The sequence below is a fragment of the Notolepis coatsorum genome, assembly GCF_963971535.1.
Source record: "Notolepis coatsorum genome assembly, chromosome: 8".
Classification (NCBI taxonomy): Eukaryota; Metazoa; Chordata; class Actinopteri; order Aulopiformes; family Paralepididae; genus Notolepis; species Notolepis coatsorum.
Window position 1 is genome coordinate 48,951,488 of NC_140172.1, and position 19,932 is coordinate 48,971,419.

The window sequence follows — 19,932 nt, forward strand, 5'->3', positions numbered from 1 at the left end:
CAGAAGACTCCTCCAGATGGGAGGAAGATGATGATGATGAGAATCGAGGAAAATATAATTTTAACTACATTTAAATATCCCTTCAATGTTCAAGTATCTTAGAAAACAATACTTATTTTAATTATTTCAAAGGCACGTGGCAGGACATTTCTAGTAGTTGAGTTCTCCAGAGATGTATAAATGTTAAAAGGGGCACACCACCCAATTTAAGTATTACAAATATGAGTGAAAATGAAGAAATGCTATGACATATTACATTCTACAGCATTATGTGGGTCCAGAACAGTGGGTTCCCCATTCATTGACCATGGAGCAGCTTGAGACCATTTGATGACATCATGAGTTTGAGTCTTACTTATCTGGTTTCTGTTTTTTGAAGATAATGGCTCATGTCCACAAATGTTGATTTAACTTTCCTAGATTGTGGATTGTGTTTATTAGATATTAAAGCTTCTGTATTACAAAAGTACTTGAGTCCTATAGACGTGCTACATGTATAGATGTTAAAGTGCCTGTATTACTAAAGTACTTGAGTCTTATAGACGTGCTACGTGTATAGATGTTAAAGTGCCTGTATTACTGAAGTACTTGAGTCTTATAGACGTGCTATGTGTATAGATGTTAAAGTTGTTGTATTACTTGGATCTGTGGCTGGTGCTGCTGCTGAAGCCTTGGAGAGGGCATTGGGGGCCCAGACCTGTCCAGCCCACAGCCCAACTGGGACAGCACTATGGGGAGTTGGGAGGGAGGGAGGGAGGGAGGGAGGGAGGGAGGGAGGGAGGGAGGGAGGGAGGGAGGGATGGAGGGAGGGAGGGAGCCCCAGAGGGAAGGAGGAGGCAAGGGCAGAGGAAGAGAGGGGAAAGAAGGAGTGAGGTATGGAGGGAATATACGGTAAAAGGAGGAAATGAACAGAGTTGAAGAGGGAAGGAACGTGTGTTTTGAGTGAGTTGTGCACAGAGTTGAAGGACCACAAGAAGGAATAGAGGGTAAGTCACAATTAGAAGAAAAGTAAACAGCAGGAGAAGACGGACAGAAAGAAAGAAATTAGCAGGTGAATGTTTATTAGTGAGGGAGGGAGGAGCACAGGTTGAAAAAAGGAGGGTTGAAGAGAGGGAGAGGCAGACAGGCACAACAGAGGATGGTTGAAGAGAAAGAGAGGCAGACAGGCACAGCGGAGGAGGGTTGAAGAGAAGGAGGCAGACAGGCACAGCGGAGGGGGCAGACAGGCACAGCGGAGGTGGTAAAAAGTAAGGGTGGGGGGTTGGGAGGGAGTAACAGAAACAAGATAATGTAGCAGAGAAGAGGAAGCAGGGGGTATTATATCTCTCCTGACAGTCGTTAACCACTAGTGACTGGAACAATGGCTTACTTCAGTAGTTACAGACAATATGAGACCTTGTATATAGTCATGACAATAATGCACACATTAGTAAAACGACTTTCTATTAGTGCTAGTTATTAGTAACAAGGTGTCAGTTTGTCTGTGAGTGCTAGACTATGTACAGATAGGTTACTGGGAAACATGTGTGAGATGAGATGAGCATGAAGACAGGTGTGTGTGTGTGTGTGTGTGTGTGTGTGCGCGTGTGTGCGCGTGTGTGTGCGTTTGTGTGTAGTGTTCCCCACACAGACTTGAGCTGGACACTCTACAAAATGCATTTTACGTAATTTCCCAGAATGCATTGAATGAATAAATGAAATGAATGAATGAATGAATGAATGAATGAATGAACTGCTTCTAATAATTTCAGAGGTAGAGAGGTTTACCAGTAATCGAAAGGTTGCTGGTTTTACCACCAGCATAGACAGGTGGTGTATTCCAGCTATGTGTAGACTACAACTAGAGGTTTGCTCGTATTACAATTACGATGCCAACCATCTCTGCCAACATGCACTTGAGCAAGGCACTGAACTGAACTGAAAAACTGCATAGGCAACTCCAGAGGCTATACTGGGGATTCCGTTAGCTGGTGAATACCGACCAAATATAAATCTTGGCGGTCATCGTGGCCAGTAAAATCTATATATTACATTGACTGTACTGGCGAGTGAATGTGTGTTGGTGTGTGGCAGCCGTGGCTGAATGCATAGCAGACTACTGCCCTGCCAGGAGAGGAGAGGGAGAGAGACTACTGTCCTGCCAGGAGAGGAGAGGGAGAGAGACTACTGTCCTGCCAGGAGAGGAGAGGGAGAGAGACTACTGTCCTGCCAGGAGAGGAGAGGGAGAGAGACTACTGTCCTGCCAGGAGAGGAGAGGGAGAGAGAGAGAGAGAGACTACTGTCCTGCCAGGAGAGGAGAGGGAAGGAGAGACTACTGTCCTGCCAGGAGAGGAGAGGGAGAGAGAGAGAGACTACTGTCCTGCCAGGAGAGGAGAGGGAGAGAGAGAGAGACTACTGTCCTGCCAGGAGAGGAGAGGGAGAGAGACTACTGTCCTGCCAGGAGAGGAGAGGGAAGGAGAGAGACTACTGTCCTGCCAGGAGAGGAGAGAGAGAGAGAGACTACTGTCCTGTCAGGAGAGGAGAGGGAGAGAGACTACTGTCCTGCCAGGAGAGGAGAGGGAGAGAGAGAGAGACTACTGTCCTGCCAGGAGAGGAGAGGGAGAGAGAGAGAGACTACTGTCCTGCCAGGAGAGGAGAGGGAGAGAGAGAGAGACTACTGTCCTGCCAGGAGAGGAGAGGAAAGGAGAGAGACTACTGTCCTGCCAGGAGAGGAGAGGGAGAGAGACTACTGTCCTGTCAGGAGAGGAGAGGGAGAGAGAGATACTACTGTCCTGCCAGCAGAGGAGAGGGAAGGAGAGAGATAGACTACTGCCCTGCCAGCAGAGGAGAGGGAGAGACTACTGTCCTGCCAGCAGAGGAGAGGGAGAGAGAGATACTACTGTCCTGCCAGGAGAGGAGAGGGAGAGAGAGAGACTACTGTCCTGCCAGGAGAGGAGAGGGAGAGAGAGATACTACTGTCCTGCCAGCAGAGGAGAGGGAAGGAGAGAGAGAGACTACTGCCCTGCCAGCAGAGGAGAGGGAGAGAGAGACTACTGTCCTGCCAGGAGAGGAGAGGGAGAGAGAGATACTACTGTCCTGCCAGCAGAGGAGAGGGAAGGAGAGAGAGAGACTACTGCCCTGCCAGCAGAGGAGAGGGAAGGAGAGAGAGAGACTACTGCCCTGCCAGCAGAGGAGAGGGAGAGACTACTGTCCTGCCAGGAGAGGAGAGGGAGAGAGAGATACTACTGTCCTGTGAGGAGAGGAGGGAGAGAGACTACTGTCCTGCCAGGAGAGGAGAGGGAGAGAGATACTACTGTCCTGTGAGGAGAGGAGAGGGAGAGAGAGAGACTACTGCCCTGTGAGGAGAGGGAGAGAGACTACTGTCCTGCCAGGAGAGGGAGGGAGAGAGAGACTACTGTCCTGTGAGGAGAGGGAGAGAGACTACTGTCCTGCCAGGAGAAGGAGGGAGAGAGAGACTACTGTCCTGTGAGGAGAGGGAGAGATAGACTACTGTCCTGCCAGGAGAGGGAGGGAGAGAGAGACTACTGTCCTGTGAGGAGAGGGAGAGATAGACTACTGTCCTGCCAGGAGAAGGAGGGAGAGAGAGACTACTGTCCTGTGAGGAGAAGGAGGGAGAGAGAGACTACTGTCCTGTGAGGAGAGGAAGGGAGAGAGACTACTGTCCTGTGAGGAGAGGGAGAGATAGACTACTGTCCTGCCAGGAGAAGGAGGGAGAGAGAGACTACTGTCCTGTGAGGAGAGGAATGGAGAGAAACTACTGTCCTGTGAGGAGAGGGAGAGATAGACTACTGTCCTGCCAGGAGAAGGAGGGAGAGAGAGACTACTGTCCTGCCAGGAGAGGGAGAGAGAGACTACTGTCCTGCCAGGAGAGGGAGAGAGAGACTACCGTCCTGCCAGGAGAGGGAGAGAGAGACTACTGTCCTGCCAGGAGAGGGAGGGAGAGAGAGACTACTGTCCTGTGAGGAGAGGAAGGGAGAGAGAGACTACTGTCCTGTGAGGAGAGGGAGAGATAGACTACTGTCCTGCCAGGAGAGGGAGAGAGAGAGACTACTGTTCTGAGGAGAGGGAGGGAGAGAGAGACTACTGTCCTGTGAGGAGAGGGAGAGGGAGACTACTGTCCTGCCAGGAGAGGGAGGGAGAGACTACTGTTCTGAGAGGAGAGGGAGGGAGAGAGAGAGAGAGAGAGACTACTGTCCTGCCAGGAGAGGGAGAGAGAGACTACCGTCCTGCCAGGAGAGGGAGAGAGAGACTACTGTCCTGCCAGGAGAGGGAGGGAGAGAGAGAGAGACTACTGTCCTGCCAGGAGAGGGAGAGAGAGAGAGATACTACCGTCCTGCCAGGAGAGGGAGAGATAAAGAGACTACTGTCCTGTGAGGAGAGAGAGTGCATGTTCTGACAGTACTACTGTCCTGTGAGGAGAGGGAGAGAGAGAGAAACTACTGTCCTGTGAGGAGAGGGAGAGAGACTACTGTCCTGTGAGGAGAGGGAGTGCATGTTCTGACAGTACTACTGTCCTGTGAGGAGAGGGAGAGAGAGAGAGACTACTGTCCTGTGAGGAGAGAGAGAGAGACTACTGTCCTGTGAGGAGAGAGAGTGCATGTTCTGACAGTACTACTGTCCTGTGAGGAGAGGGAGAGAGAGAGAGACTACTGTCCTGTGAGGAGAGGGAGAGTGCATGTTCTGACAGTACTTATGGCGACGCGCGAGACACACATTCGCATGATAACATAATGTTAACAGTATTAACATGAGATTGTCCAAAGGAGTCCGTTCTGGAATATTCTAGAATACACAAAAACGTTGAAATTTTTCGGCCTATTTATGAATCGTTTTCAAATAAACGCTAGATTATCGATAGTATATGTGTACGTATGCACGCTATATAGGCGATCTGAAAAATCGATTCTCTGATTTCCTCAAAGCGATCGCGCACACAGACAGATCACACATAGGGCAAACGCTGAGATCTCAGTGAATACAACTCTGATTATCCCAAGACTTGTAAAATAGATTCCTTACCTCAGATCAGATGTTCTCCAAAAAGATCATTCCTGATCGCCATTCCAAAAATCGATCGCTTTTATTGATCCAACGCTACATACTGTACACATGTATTCCACGCTGTTCTGAGGTTCCACAATGAATCCGATCGGCTCGGGTTACATGCCTGAGAAGTAAAATGTGGATTCCGGATTTTTCTTTTCTCATACATTTTCATTGAGTCCATTCCAAAAGGGTGCATTACCATCTGGGAGACGATAGGGGGCGGTTTTTTCACATCTGAGCTCCTACAGGGGCTGCATACCAACGGGAGACTCGGTTGATGAAATATGAATTCAGATCGCTAATAAAAAATTTAAACGCTAATTGTCGTGGTGGGCATTCAGGCATTGGGCTGATAACACGTGGTGGGCACTGAAAGTGTTAAAATATATCACGATAATTATCGTTATCGTTATATCGCCCAGCCCTAATGTGCAGGTAAGATATACTAAGGTAAGATATACTATATAAATACATCAAGCACAACAATAAAGACTGGTGCAGTATGTATAGAGTATATAGATACGGATGATAGCAATGTGACGATATGTGCAAGTGTCAATACAGAATAAAACATGTGTGTAATTGCAATTTTCCAGAATATACAGGTTCCTTGAACACTAAGACTCATGGACCTGGATATGACAAAACTGCAAAACCTGTGGGAAACATGTTGTATATGTGCATGTGTGTATGTGCACACATATGTGTGAGTCTGTGTACACATGTGTGAGAGTCTGTGTACACATGTGTGTGTGTGTGTGTGTGAGTCTGTGTACACATGTGTGTGTGTGTGTCTGTGTACACGCGTATGGTTGTGTCATACCTGCTGCCGGTGGCGACATGAAGCCTCCTACTCCAGTGAGGTTGATGACTGCGGCCTGCTGACCTCCCAGACCCGGGTCTGAACCCTGTTCCCCCTGCAACACAAGAGATCATCAGCACCAACACTGTGGTTGGTTAGGGAGGCCACCTAGCAATCGAGGGGTCGCAGGTTCGATTCCCGGTACAGACAGTGCCAATACTGCCAAAGTGTCTGTGAGCAAGTGCACATCTGCTTATGTGTGTGTTTCTACATAATAATAATAATAATAATAATACATTTTATTTATAAAGCGCTTTTCAGGAACCCAAATAATAATAATACATAGATGTGTAAACCTTGACAGGGGCAAAAAAATGCCCTTGAAACTTCATAAAACCTCCCCGAAATTTAAAGGTGTATTTCACCTCTTTCACATTCACCCTTTACATGGAAATGGAGATAAATATAACATGTAATGTGAAGCCTCACACCTGGGGTGGCCCACTGCCTGCTGAATGAATGTAAGGGGATGGGGTGGCCCACTGCCTGCTGAATAAATGTAAGGGGAGCCCATGCAACAGCGTACTGTGTTTTATGTCTTTGTGAGACTGTGTATGCGAGCATGTGTCTCACCGTCTCTCCCTGCTGGGGGCTGGAGGTGGCTGACTGACTCTGCTGGGGGGAGAACTGAGACAACTGCTGCTGCTGCTGCAAAGGGTTAAATATCAGGGGACCCGTAGGGATCTAGAGGTGGTACACACACACACACACACACACACACACACACACAGGGTTGGTGGGGGAGGAGTGGGGGGAAGAGATGGAGAGGAGGATGGGTTTGAGATGGAGAAGAAGAGAGAGAAGAGGCAGAAGAGGAGTGATGTATATACAATATAAACAAAGAGGGCACAGCAGAGCTATATTACTAAGGACTCTAAGGGCGGGAGTCTCTATCTCAAGCACTCATCATCAAGCAATCTGTGGCTGCATTCACACTGTCCTCCTTCATTCACTTTTCAGTACAAGTACAGACTTTTGTTAGTGAGGTCCAAGAAAGGTATTTGCACACCTACAGTCAGGTCCATACACATTTGTATATCCAAATATCCTACAACAGTGTAGGAATTAAAACAGTTTCTACATGTGCACCCCCCCCCTTTTCAGGGACCAAAGGTAATTGGACAAACTAACAATCATAAATCAAATTGTCACTTTCAATACTGGGTTGCAAATCCTTTGCAGTCAATGACTGAAGTCTGGGACCAATAGACACTGGGTTTGGTCCCTGGTGATGCTCTGCCAGGCCTCTGCTGCAACGGTCTTCAGTTCCTGCTTGTTCTTGGGGCATCTTCCCTTCAGTTTTGTCTTCAGCAAGTGAAATGCATGTTCAATTGGATTCAGGTCAAGTGATTGACTTGGCCATTGCATAACATTCCACTTCTTTGCCTTAAAAAAACATTTTATTGCTTTCACAGTATATGCTTCATGTCATTATCCATCTGCACTGTGAAGTGCCATCCAATGAGTTCTGAAGCCTTTGGCTGAATATGTGCAGATAGTATTGCCCAAAACACTTCAGAATGAATCCCGCTGCTTTTGTCAGCAGTCACATCAATAAATAAAAAGGTGTTCGATTTTGGATCAATCAGCCAGTATCACCTCTCCGTCGTTGTGTAGTATTTAGGGCTGTCTTAAATACTTCGAAGCTTCGTTCGATGGCACAAGCTTCGAACATAAAAAAAAAAAAAAAAAAAAAAAAATGTTTGCCTCCAAAATCGTGCGCCTCCATTCCAATTAAACGAAAGTAAGCGGCGCCTTCCCGCCTCCATTCCAATGAAACGAAAGTAAGCGGCGCCTCGACTCCACCTCTCTACAACAAGCATATGGAGATTATCTGTGTTGAAAACAACAAGGACATGTGCAGCAGACATGTCGACGAAGAAGTCATCAGACGTGTGGTTACACTTTAAAATATGCAAAGACAATGCCCAAAAAGCTGAGTGCCAGATATGCCAGAAGAAAATGGCATATCACAACTCTACAACAACTTTGTCAAATCACCTAAAAAACGTAAGTATCGTTGTACACGACGACGACGCCACACAAAACACTAATAAGGCTATGCCTATGCTGCTATGACTAATGTGTTACCAAGTTGGCTAATTTAATTGTAATAATCTGCTTTTGTAGGTGCATTGTCTGATATAATTATGAATTATAAAATATAATAATTGTTTGCTTGATAGACGAAGGTTGCAACATAATTATGTAATGTCATGTCGTTGGCTGTGAGAGCAGCCCCACTGCACCCAGGCAGCGCAGCCGAGTGAAACCTTGTTGGCAAGGGGCTACTTAATTAATTAATTAATTCAGTCCACTTTATTTATAGAGCACCATCGAGATCCTTCAAAGGGAACTAGTTCCATTGGCAGCCAACACCATGCTTCGCTGATGAGGTGGTATGCTTTGGATCACAAGCAGTTCCTTTCCTTCTCCATACTCTTCTCTTCCCATCACTCTGGTTGATTGGTACAGTCAAAATCTGGTCTTACAGTTTTTTAGGCTCACCAATGGTTTACATATTGTGGTGAACCCACTGTATTCACGCTGGTGAAGTCTTTTCTTGATTGTTGACTTTGACACAGATACGCTTACCTCCTGGAGAGTGTTCTTGATCTGGCCTACTGTTGTGAAGGGGTTTTTCTTCACCAGGGATGTAATTCTTCTGTCATCCACCACAGTCTTCCGGGTCTCTTGGTGTTGCTGAGCTCACCAGTGCGTTCTTTCTTTTTAAGAATGTACCAGTTGATTTGGTCACACCTAATGTTTTTGCTATCTCTCTGGTGGGTTTGTTTAGATTTTTCAGCCTAATGATAGTGACAGCTCTTTAGGCCTCATATTGAGAGTTGACGGCAACAGATTCCAAATGCAAATATCACACTTGAAATTAACTGTAGACCTTTTATCTGCTCCTTGTAAATGGAATAATGAGGGAATAACACACACTTGGTACAGCTGAGCAGCCAATTGTCCAATTACTTCTGGTCCCTTAAAAAGGGGTATGCACATATAGAAATACAAATGGTTGTGTACAGAGTCAAAATGATGAAGATTTTGTTGATGTCCAAATATTTATGCACCTGACTGTATACGTGTAATTTAGGGGTGTAAAGGTACACGTATCCGTACCGAACCGTTTCACTGTGTACCGAACTAATACAACGGTATGTTAACCACTAACAACTAGGCTTGGGCGGTATGACGGTATTACGGTATACCAGGGTATTTCGAAATCCCGTCGGTATGATTTTCAATACCGTGACGTCACAGACTGTGCGCCAAGTGCACAGCACGTGCCAGCAGAGGGCAGGGCAGTCTGTCTTTCCCCTCTCAGTCAGAGCTCAGCAGAGCCACATGCATGTTCCTGTGGGTCTTCCATCTCGCATGTGTGTGTTAATCTGCACGACAAATAAAGATTTATTCTTCCATAGAATGCGGTTATGGACCGGTGGCCGTCCATTTATTAAGGTCGAATGGACCATGGGTCCACTTCCAGACATTGGATGATTGTGGATTCGGGTATAGTTTTTCTAACGTTTTGAAATGGATTCGTGCATGAATGTGGACCCGGGGACACGTTGTTTGGGTAAGTAAGTTATGTTATGGTTAAGCGTATGGAAGATGAACGTACGAGTTATGAATGCCGGGAGTGTATGTTTGGTAAACCGTTCCAGTTCGACTGTGTGTGCGTATTGGCTTCGGTGATTCACTACAGGGGTTTAACGGCTTAAGCTGGGTTTTGATTATCAGTTAATCAATGCAGATACAATTTTGTGCGTCTGTATGTGTAGTTGTGTACTACTGTCGTGAGTTTGTGAGTCACATTGGTCTAATTTCAGTCTCTGTTATACATTATTTGTTCTGTATGACTCGCTTCATATCTGTGTGTCTCGAATGTGCGCGCTGTACAATTTGTTTTCGTTGGTAACACGGGTCGCTAAGGAATTTAGGTTCGAGGTTGAAGAAAGTGCACGTTTAGGTTGAAAGAACGGCCCTAACGGCCCGTGTTTCAATATAAGCGTTATGTATGGTGATAACAAGTATATTGTTAACTTAGCTCCGACAGCCCTACAAGTACAATTAGTTACTGCACACTACATCACCCCTGAGTAGAACATGGAAAGCCAAACCCACTGTACCGAAAACCTGTACCGAACCGTGACTTCAAAACCGAGGTACGTACCGAACCGTGGTTTTTGTGTACCGTTACACCCCACTGTAATTGTAATTGTAATGTGTATCTGAGTGGAGGAGATATCACAGCCTGACACCGTATTAAATACTATGTTTTGAGACAATTAGAACACATAGCCCCTCTCTATTCCAGGTGGAGTAACACAGGTTCAACATTCAGTGAGGTTTCTATGCCACATAACAGATGTAATTCATGCCAGTTCAAGAGGTTCCAGTAGTGGGCAGCTTGATTTGCCAGGTCCAAAAACCAACGCTTTAAGGAGATCTTTTATTTTTAGAGCATTAACTCTTTGGAATAACCTGCCTCAAAACCTCTGCTGCATTTACAGTAGATTCACTTTTAAAAATAATCTTAAATTGTATTTAACACTGTAAAGTATTTTGTTTTTGTTTGTTTTCTGTTTCTGTGCTTGCATGTAATCTTAGCCATCTTAATTGTTAGTTTCATTATACATTGTGTGTTGAGTACTGACTTTTAATCATTTTGTTTTGCAATAATAATTGTTTTTGTATGTTTTTTTTGTGTGGACCCCAGGAAGACTAGCTGGTTGCTATGGCACCAGCTAATGGGGATCCGTAATCAAATCAAATCAAATCAAATCAAATCAAAATGCCACCAACAATATTACAGTAGTAACTGGTCCAGTAGTGTCATACCTGTAACAGGTTGAGTGGTCTCAACCCAGCGCTGCTGTTCAGACCAAAGGGACTCCCTGTGCAATGAAACAAACACACACACACGCACACAGACACAGCATCAATACAGAATAACACTATCAGTGATTATAACGGATGCAAAATCTGGGGCTGCTCCATAGACAATGCATGGGGCTCTGCCTTTATGAGACCATACAATGTCTGTGTGAAATCTTACCCCAAAATTAGGGTTTAATTCTGGTTCGGACGTTCTAGTAATACTAGGATGTTCACACAGTGTAAAGCCCATATTTTACTCCCCAGCTATATTACAGCTGAACCGTCCTGGGGGAATGACTCCCTGCCACCACTGATATACAAGACACTCGCAGAGGAACACACGTGGCCTCACATTAAGACAGTCCATTGTGGGTCTCCATCATGGGTGCAAGCCAACAGAATAGTTCAGAGTCGACACTATGCCTGCCTCTCCATCATGAATAATAGTGCCTATAGTCTGGACAGTCTGTTTGATGCCTTTAGATGCGTGTCTGTCTTACCCGTCTGTCCTGTGGGCTGCATGGTGGACATTAGTCCCCCAGGTGGGAGGATCCCGCCCAGGCTAAGTCCTGAACTCAGCATGGGGTTAGAGCCACTCATCAGGGTCTGAGGACTGCTGCGCAGACAAACACACACACACACACACACACACAAACACACACACACACACACACACACACACTCATGTGAAATATAGATATGCCAGTATGTCAATAGGAATACGATAAAAAAAATGACTTTGGCATACAGTATCTAACTCCTTACCAGACGGAACCCACTACGTTTATGAAGTTGACCGCAGGGTTGGCCATGACCTGGGAAGACGTGGTGCCCGTGGTGATGGAGGTGCCCATGGTGGGCAGGGGGATGGCCATGACGGGCAGAGACTGGCTCAGAGCCAATGGCTGCTGGGCGAAGGGGGCTAGGAGGGTGGGCTGCGACTGGATCTGCAAGAGCGGAGGGTCCGAGGGGGTGGGGGTCACAGACAGGGGTATGCTGAGGGCATCCACGGGGTGCGGGGTGGAGCAGGGCGTGTTGGTGGGCGTCGGGGTGGACGGCTTGGGTGTCCCCGATCCTGGATGGACGGAGGGGGAAATGGGCAGGAGATTGAGAGTGAGATACTGGGAGATGGTGTAGGAGTGTTGCTTTATATGCAGATGATACACATTAAACTGCGTCTTCCTAAAAGTGACCAGAAATTGGAAGTAGAACATATGGGGGCCCCTGCATCGATTTTGAACATTATAATTTGGTCCCACATCCCATATTAACACATTCGGGGCCATTGGGATCCATCTAATCTCACTCTATACGGCCAGCATATCAAAACAAACTTTCATTGTGTGTGAGGCTGTTTGTAGAGCTAAATCTATACTTTATATTATTGCTATCTGTCCATTCTCATTGTCAATTGACACTCTAAACCGTCCCTTCAATATGCCGTAAATAAATAATTTTTTCATGAATACGTTCCCATTTTATAGCGTCGTGAATATGAACGTTATAGCAGAATGTTCTGGGGTATTTCCTGGAACGCGAGATAAAGGGTGCTAAGCTAATAACGTTAAATCGAATGGCGTTTTGGCTATAGACCAGCTAGAGCTAAAACTCAAAATGCATATTGTCGGTATCATGGTCCACCATGAATGCATGAAGGGGGGGGGGGGGGGGGGGGGCGGGGGACGTCGTTTCTGATTATTGATTACCAATAACGGCATTAGCCTCAGTAGCCTTATTCGCTGATCGGCTGGTTGAGTATGATAACAAGGCCTGATCAGCATGTAATTTACGTGAAAAAGCTCTTAGCTGTGGCCGGTTGGATCCCAAAAAGGATTTCCCAGTTATCGATCGCCATCTGGTAGATCCATATGTCCATTGGCTGATGATATATTCCTTTACTGCATACTGAATTCAGTGTCCCAAAAACTATTCCAGGCCATCGGCTACACGCATAGCTTTAGGCTAACAGAAATTCCATTCATACAAAAAAAAAAAAAAAACACCGGTCTGTAACAGGGAACACTGCATTTTCGAGACAGCGCCCCTACGAGGATCTGGCCGGTAATGCACTTTTCCGAATTCCAAGAGTAGGGTAAAACTGCAGTGCCGCAGGGTGACATTGAGTAGGATATTACAATGGAAAAGCCAAAACAACCTTACTACGTATATACGTGGTTGGCCCCGAATGTGTTAAAGTAGAATTTAGATCTGGGGGGGTTGTTAACATCAGCCACCAGTCAAATGTTGGTTAATTTAGTCCATGGTGAGTTTGTCTGATCTACTTGACAGAGTCATACTTAACCACACACACACAAACATTCCCACTCTAAAATAATAAATTAGTGCCGTCAATAGATTAAAAAGAATTAACTAATTAATCTCACAAATTTCTGTAATTAATATAGATTGATCTAGATAAAAAATAGCATTTTTCTACTTAAGACTGAAGCTTGTAACAGATATTTACTTGAGTAAAATCATGGAATTAATGTAAAATCAACACAAAGAAAGTATATTTAGATTCAAAGACTATTATAATAGCTTTCTTTGAATACAGTTTCTCTCCTGTGAAATACAAATGTTCAACAAAACCATCAACATTGACTCAGCTAGACCTCTTTCTTATATCCGCGGCGCTAAGATTGAAGATTTTTCACTCCATAGATTAATCTAGATTAATTTATTTTAATGCTTTAAATAATTTAAATTAATCTCCAAAGTTAAAGCATTAACTTTGACAATACATCATTAAATACTTTCCATACTATAATGGCTTGCATTACAGAATCCAGAATCCACAAGAATGTGACTGAATTTCGCAATGAATGCGGTCAATCAACCAGCGATCAAGCTTGTGGGCACTCACTCTGTGTGGAGCCCATGGGGGAGAGGGCAGCTGGGGACAGCAGGCCCAGCTGGCCGAGCTCCAGAGAGTGCTTCCTGCTCAGAGACTGGGTCTTGACTGGAGGGGGCGTGGAACATTTGAGTAGGCCGCTGGTGTTCTGGGAAATGTACAGATTACCTGGAGAAGGGAGAGAGAGAGAGAGAGAGAGAGAGGAGTCAGACATTTTATTGGTCAGGAATCAACACCACACGTGCCAACATTGCAGTTTTCCTGGATTTCTCCCTTATATTAAGCTTTTATTCTGAAAAAACACCCTTAATTTTCCTCAGAAGTCCACGTTGGCTTGTATGCTACACACTAGGGCTGTCCCCGACTAAGGATTTGGATAGTCGACTATGATTGGCCGAAATTTGCCGATAGTCGACTATTAGTCAACTATGAAAAAAACATATATTGAAAAAATAAAAGTATAATTTTTTTTTTATCATTCCATTTGGACTGTGGGGGTGCTTAACACTTTAACTGCCACACACGAGATATCTCGGGTTTATTAATATGTGGTTGAAAGCCACTCAAGAGGGTTCTCAGATTTTTTTTAGTACTACTGTATCACGTTGGATCCATACACTTATCGATTTTTTCGAATGGTGATCAGGAATTGGAATATACCAGTTGGATACCATCTGATGTCAGGTAAGGAATCTATGTTATCAGTGTTAGGATAATCAGACTAATTTTGATGAAGTTATAAGCTGTTTTGTGAAATGGGCTCTTTCGGTTTCACTGTAAAAGTCCAAGAGGAAATCAACGCGGCGATTATCCGTGCGCGGCCCGAATGTGCTTGCGTGCGCGTATAATATTGATCATCTAGCGTTTATTTGAAAACGATTCATAAATAGGCAGACGAATATCAACGTTGTGGAATATTCCAGTAAAAGACGATTTTCATAGAATGGTCCAGAATGAACTGTTTTTTTATCTCAAAACGGGTGCTTTTCTAAATGCTCTGAAACGGAAATGAAGCGATAAAAAACCAATCTGCCTTGACAGCACTGACTGGAAAATAGTCTTTGATAAGCGACAGGGAGATTAGACACATAGCCATAATTTAAAACATAGATTAGGCGATATTAACGTTAACATTGAAGTGGATGGTGGCATCAAGGGGGTAAAAAGGAAAACCCGGCGTGGCACTCAAAGTGTTAATGTCTGAAGGAGTCGACGGAAGGCTTCTTGTCCTCTGCAAAAGCATGCAATTGGTCTAATAGGGGTCAGCCCTACTACACACACACAAAGCAATATATTCAGACAGAGAGGTGGGGCTAGGCATCCCCATTACCTGAGGAGCTGCTGGCTGATCCAGAAGGCAGCTTGATGGGAGGAGGCCGGTGCTTGACTCCTTTCCCCAACACAGACGTCTGGACCAGCGCCGAGAAGCCATCGCTCTGCACAGAAACATGCACACGTTAACCCTTTCACTGCGACAATACAGAATGTTAACCCTTTCACTGCCACACGACACTACCAACGGGTTAACCCTTTCACTGCGACAATACAGAATGTTAACCCTTTCACTGCCACACGACAGAAGGTTAACCCTTTCACTGCGACAAACAGAAGGTTAACCCTTTCACTGCGACAATACAGAAGGTTAACCCTTTCACAGCCACATGACAGCAGGTTAACCATTTCACTACCACAGTACAGAAGGTTAACCCTTTCACTACCACACGACAGCAGGTTAACCCTTTCACTGCGACAGTACAGAATGTTAACCCTTTCACTGCCACATGGCAGCAGGTTAACCCTTTCACTGCCACACGACAGAAGGTTAACCCTTTCACTGCGACAATACAGAAGGTTAACCCTCTGTAGTGTGGTAGTGAAAGGGTTCACTTGAAAGGCTCTCGCCTCGTCTCATAGGGTTACTAGGCATAGGCCTATTTACAGTCAAATGTTCCTTAATATGCACTGTCTTTTAAACCAATAAATACTAAATACAAAATGCTGACTGATAGAGTGTAGGAGAACATGTCAACGTGCAACACTGGTGGAGAGAGAACTCCTGCACGCCGTCTTCTTACTTGCACTCATTTCATTTGCTTACAGCGTTCCAATGAACTTTGGGAGGAGACCGAGGTCTTAGGAAACTAGGGCTGCTGCCACCATGACATTTTGTAATGATGGTTATTGTCAGACAAGTAAAATTGCAGTTACATATTTGCGCACGGCATCTGTGACCAAATAGCATCTAACTATCTCCCTGACCGCTCCTGCACAGAGATCTAACTATCTCCCTGACCTCTCCTGCCCAGAGATCTAACTATATCCCTGACCGCTCCTGCACAGAGATCTAACTATCTCCCTGACCGCTCCTGCACAGAGATCTAACTATCTCCCTGACCGCTCCTGCACAGAGATCTAACTATCTCCCTGACCGCTCCTGCACAGAGATCTAACTATCTCCCTGACCGCTCCTGCACAGATATCTAGCTACATACCGACTGGTGTGGATCTAGGTAATGACCTACACCTAAAACAATAGTTATGATTATGCTAAATTATTTAATTTATCTGATTTCTGTCTGATTTCATTTCTAAATGATTCATGTTGTAACTGTTTTTAACTGATTGCACTGCACATTGGTTTGTTGTTTTATCTTGTTGTACACTCAGCAGTTCTGTAAATGAGGTGGAGTATAAATAAAGGTTTCAATCAATCAATCTCCTACAATCGCAATCACACAATTCACAGTGAGATATATGCAGCAGCCCTGACTGACATGTTGCAAGTTAGAAGACATTGTGCAGGAGGTCTATTTCTACAGTCTAAACATTAAAACAGTAACATCCAATTGTTACCCATCTTTCCACCCTGTCACTAATGCTAAAAATAATCATTTCCTGCACAAACAGAGATTACAGATGATGAAGGTAAAGCCAACTGTTAGCTGAGAGCACCAGGTGAAATACATTATCATCATTCATTAATGTCTGATTATTTTAATATTCTAGAGATAGGATATCATTTCTTAAGTGACAGAAGCTAGCAGAGATTAATAATAAAATTGTAATAAAATAAGTAATACATCTTTGGATCTCATCGATTGAGATAAGCAGCACATGTGTGGGAGTTCTACAGGGGGCAAAGAGCAAAATGTCTCCCATGAATCAAATGTTTTCAGTAACACTGCAAGAAACGCCCACAAAATTCTCCTAGTAATTGCTCTTATCGGCTATTTGTATTCAGTCAATTATCTGCCACACAACAATATCCCAACAGCAACACTTTAGCATAGTAAAATGAGATGTTCTGAATAGGGCTGAGCCCAAATGTTCGAACCTTCTGACCTTCGTTCATTACGTTGGCGTTTGAATCTTAATTAATGGGTTCGAACCTCCGCTTTTTTTTTTTTCGTTTTAATTTCTTTTACACAAAAAATATATATCAGAATGTGATATATATCAGAATATCACAGTACTATGTTGTGTTTACAATAATTCGAAAGTCACGCATGAACACAGGTCACAACAACACAGTCTAGTGAGATGAGGACGGGTCACCGTCATATCAGGAAATGAATCAATCATAGAAAAAATAGTTTAGTGACTCACACTCACCAGTCTTATTTCATAACAACGTTTCTGAATGGACGTTTGGATTAAACCAAGTGTATGCAATGATACTGATGCTTTCCCAGCGGAACACAAGTTACTTAACGTTACACAGGTAAGTTATGTTATGCACAGCCCTTTAGCTTGCTAACTTTACAAGCCCTTTAGCGTGTTAACTCATTCAGCGCCAGTCACGATGATAGTCGGGTTAACTCGCCATCACGAGTATAGTCAGGTTTTAATCGTTATTTATTTTATTAGCGATATCCATTCATTTTCATCCATCCAGCCTGATGTTATCGTTGGGAATGGGTCTGAGCTCGCAAAAGGGCAAACCACATTGCATGCTTGCACGAGGAAGGATAATAATGATGATCTAGCGTTGATTGCAGGAAGATTCGATAATCAGGCGAAAAATTACTAAAACGCTATTATCGCGTCTTTCTCTGGAATTACTCAGAAGCACCCAAACTATACTCATATTCAAAAGGCTATCAAACGGAAATGTACTGATGAAAAAACAATTCGTTTTGTACATGTTGACTGGAAGCAACTCACTGATAATCGACGGGTGTATTAGACCCATAGCTATAATTTAAGATATATTTTAAGCACTTTCAAATCTCGTAGTCCCCCATTGACTTACAGCGGTGGCGCACTAGCGCCATCTCGTGGATTAAGCTCCGGCGCTGAATGAGTTAAGATAGCAGGAGCCGTCGGTCAACAAAGATGTTGTTTCTACCAGTACGTAGTCAGTACTCTTAATAATCGCAGCAATGTGCGCAAATGCGCTACGTTATATGTGTAAATGTGCGCTAAGACTCGACAGTACTGAACCAGAAAAAGTATTTAAGAGCAATTTTTTTGCATGATTAAAAACAATGGTTCGAACTTCCGTTCGAAAAACCCTGGCAAATGTTCGAATCCCAAAAACAGGCTTGGGCACAGCTCTAATGCTGAATCTATATCCACTTATAGAACATATTAGAAAAGTATGCATTGTGTGTTGAAGCACTGAAAATGAAATTAAAGCTTAAGACAAAATTCCCCTGGGAATGAGTCGCCGGGGCAAAACCTTCCCTGCATATTGTTCTAAATGTCCGACCCGGGGCAGTACTGACCTCAGTCTCTTTGCTGGGGGAGGCTGGCTGTGCCGAGGTGCCTGAGTTATGAGACATCTTCACCTGGCACTTGACATCCTTCTCATATACTCCTTTATACTGGCTAAGAAACCTGGAAACAAAGCAACATACATCAGGGTATCTGCAGGTTTAGCCCAGTCAGATTTAAGGCTTTTTAAGACTTTTTAATGCCACTCAGAATTAAATTTAATACCAATTTCACGATAACAAAATGGCAAAAATCATGGGTACTCTCAGTACACTCATTCAAGGGTACTACGACTATGCCTGCACCTCATGGTACCAAAGCACCTCAAAGGCACTAAAAACAAGATTACAAAAATCACAAAACAAACTGGTCAGACTACTGCTTAACCTCACTCCTAAAACCCACTTTACCCCTGCCCACATTCAAAACCGCTCTTAAAGAGCACCTACGGGAGGCTGCAATTCGAAACTGGCCACTGTAAATGTCCAACCCCCCCCCCCCCCCCCCCCCCTCCTCCTAATGTACAGTCTCATCCCCATCATATATATATAATATTTTCTGTTATGATCTCTGGGTAACAGTACTGTATATTATTTGCATATCGTATATGTCACAAATGTAACAGTACTACAGTATATACCTGTATGTCATGTATGTCCCTATGCCATAAATGTCATGATGTCATGTATGTTTTTACTGTATTTATTTCTGTATATTTTATTTCATTTTTATTCTATTTTACTCTACCTTATCCTAGGCAACTTGATTGATTTGTGTTATTATTCTAATTCGTGACCTGTCCTGTCTAAATGTTTAAATGTTGAGCGATTTGCAGTGTCAAATTTCCCACGGGATAATAAAAGTATTTCTATTCTATCTATTCTATGTTGTGTATGTCAATATGAATTGAAAATGGGGGACCCTGATGTAAACAAGACAAACGTCTTTCTCTGGTCTGCATCCCCTTATTATTGTGTGTATTGAGCTGTACTGTATTGTACACATTCTGCAATCTGTTAAATAAAGTTTTCATTCATCCAGTTGTTTTGTTTTTGTAGTTTGGTTGAATGAATACTTTATTTAACAGATTTCAGAATGGGTACAATACAGTACAGCTCAATACACACAATAATAAGGGGATGCAGACCAGAGAAAGACGTTTGTCTTGTTTACATCAGGGTCCCCCATTTTCAATTCATAGTGACATTTATGACATGCACAACATACATGACATTTATGGCATAGGGATATACATGACATACAGGTATATATTACCATTACATTTGTGACATACATGATATGCAAATATACAGTACTGTTACCCATAGATCCTAACAGAGTCAGGGAACATCGCTTGAAACACCTCTCCTAGTCCCTCATTTCCATTGTAGGACTGATGCTTTGCGACCGTATTTAGAACCCACAGTACCTCAGCTTCAAGGGTTGGCGTGGAGCCAAACGTTACCCGGACAGGTGCAGATGTAATTGGTGGTAGACCTACCTGTCCCTGAGCAGTTGATGTGTACGGTGTCGGCGTCGAAAATAAATTTGATATTGAAGTTGT

General features: G+C 44.0%; 1 protein-coding gene across 5 annotated transcripts in view; it reads right to left on the reverse strand.

Annotated features, from left to right (window-relative positions):
- supt20 (SPT20 homolog, SAGA complex component) overlaps nucleotides 1–19,932 on the reverse strand; it is a 51,371-nt gene that overhangs the window by 6,829 nt on the left and 24,610 nt on the right. For 3 of the 5 annotated variants that reach the window (XM_084319660.1, XM_084319657.1, XM_084319658.1), the window contains exons 15-23: nucleotides 18,380–18,491; nucleotides 14,983–15,088; nucleotides 13,665–13,820; nucleotides 11,564–11,873; nucleotides 11,299–11,414; nucleotides 10,760–10,815; nucleotides 6,482–6,592; nucleotides 5,870–5,963; nucleotides 640–728 (exon numbers count right to left, since the gene is read on the reverse strand). In XM_084319660.1, coding sequence (XP_084175786.1) covers nucleotides 640–728; nucleotides 5,870–5,963; nucleotides 6,482–6,592; nucleotides 10,760–10,815; nucleotides 11,299–11,414; nucleotides 11,564–11,873; nucleotides 13,665–13,820; nucleotides 14,983–15,088; nucleotides 18,380–18,491 — 1,150 coding nt within the window. The remainder of the gene's footprint in view (nucleotides 1–639; nucleotides 729–5,869; nucleotides 5,964–6,481; nucleotides 6,593–10,759; nucleotides 10,816–11,298; nucleotides 11,415–11,563; nucleotides 11,874–13,664; nucleotides 13,821–14,982; nucleotides 15,089–18,379; nucleotides 18,492–19,932) is intronic. The other 2 variants (XM_084319659.1, XM_084319661.1) reach the window with 2 other exon arrangements.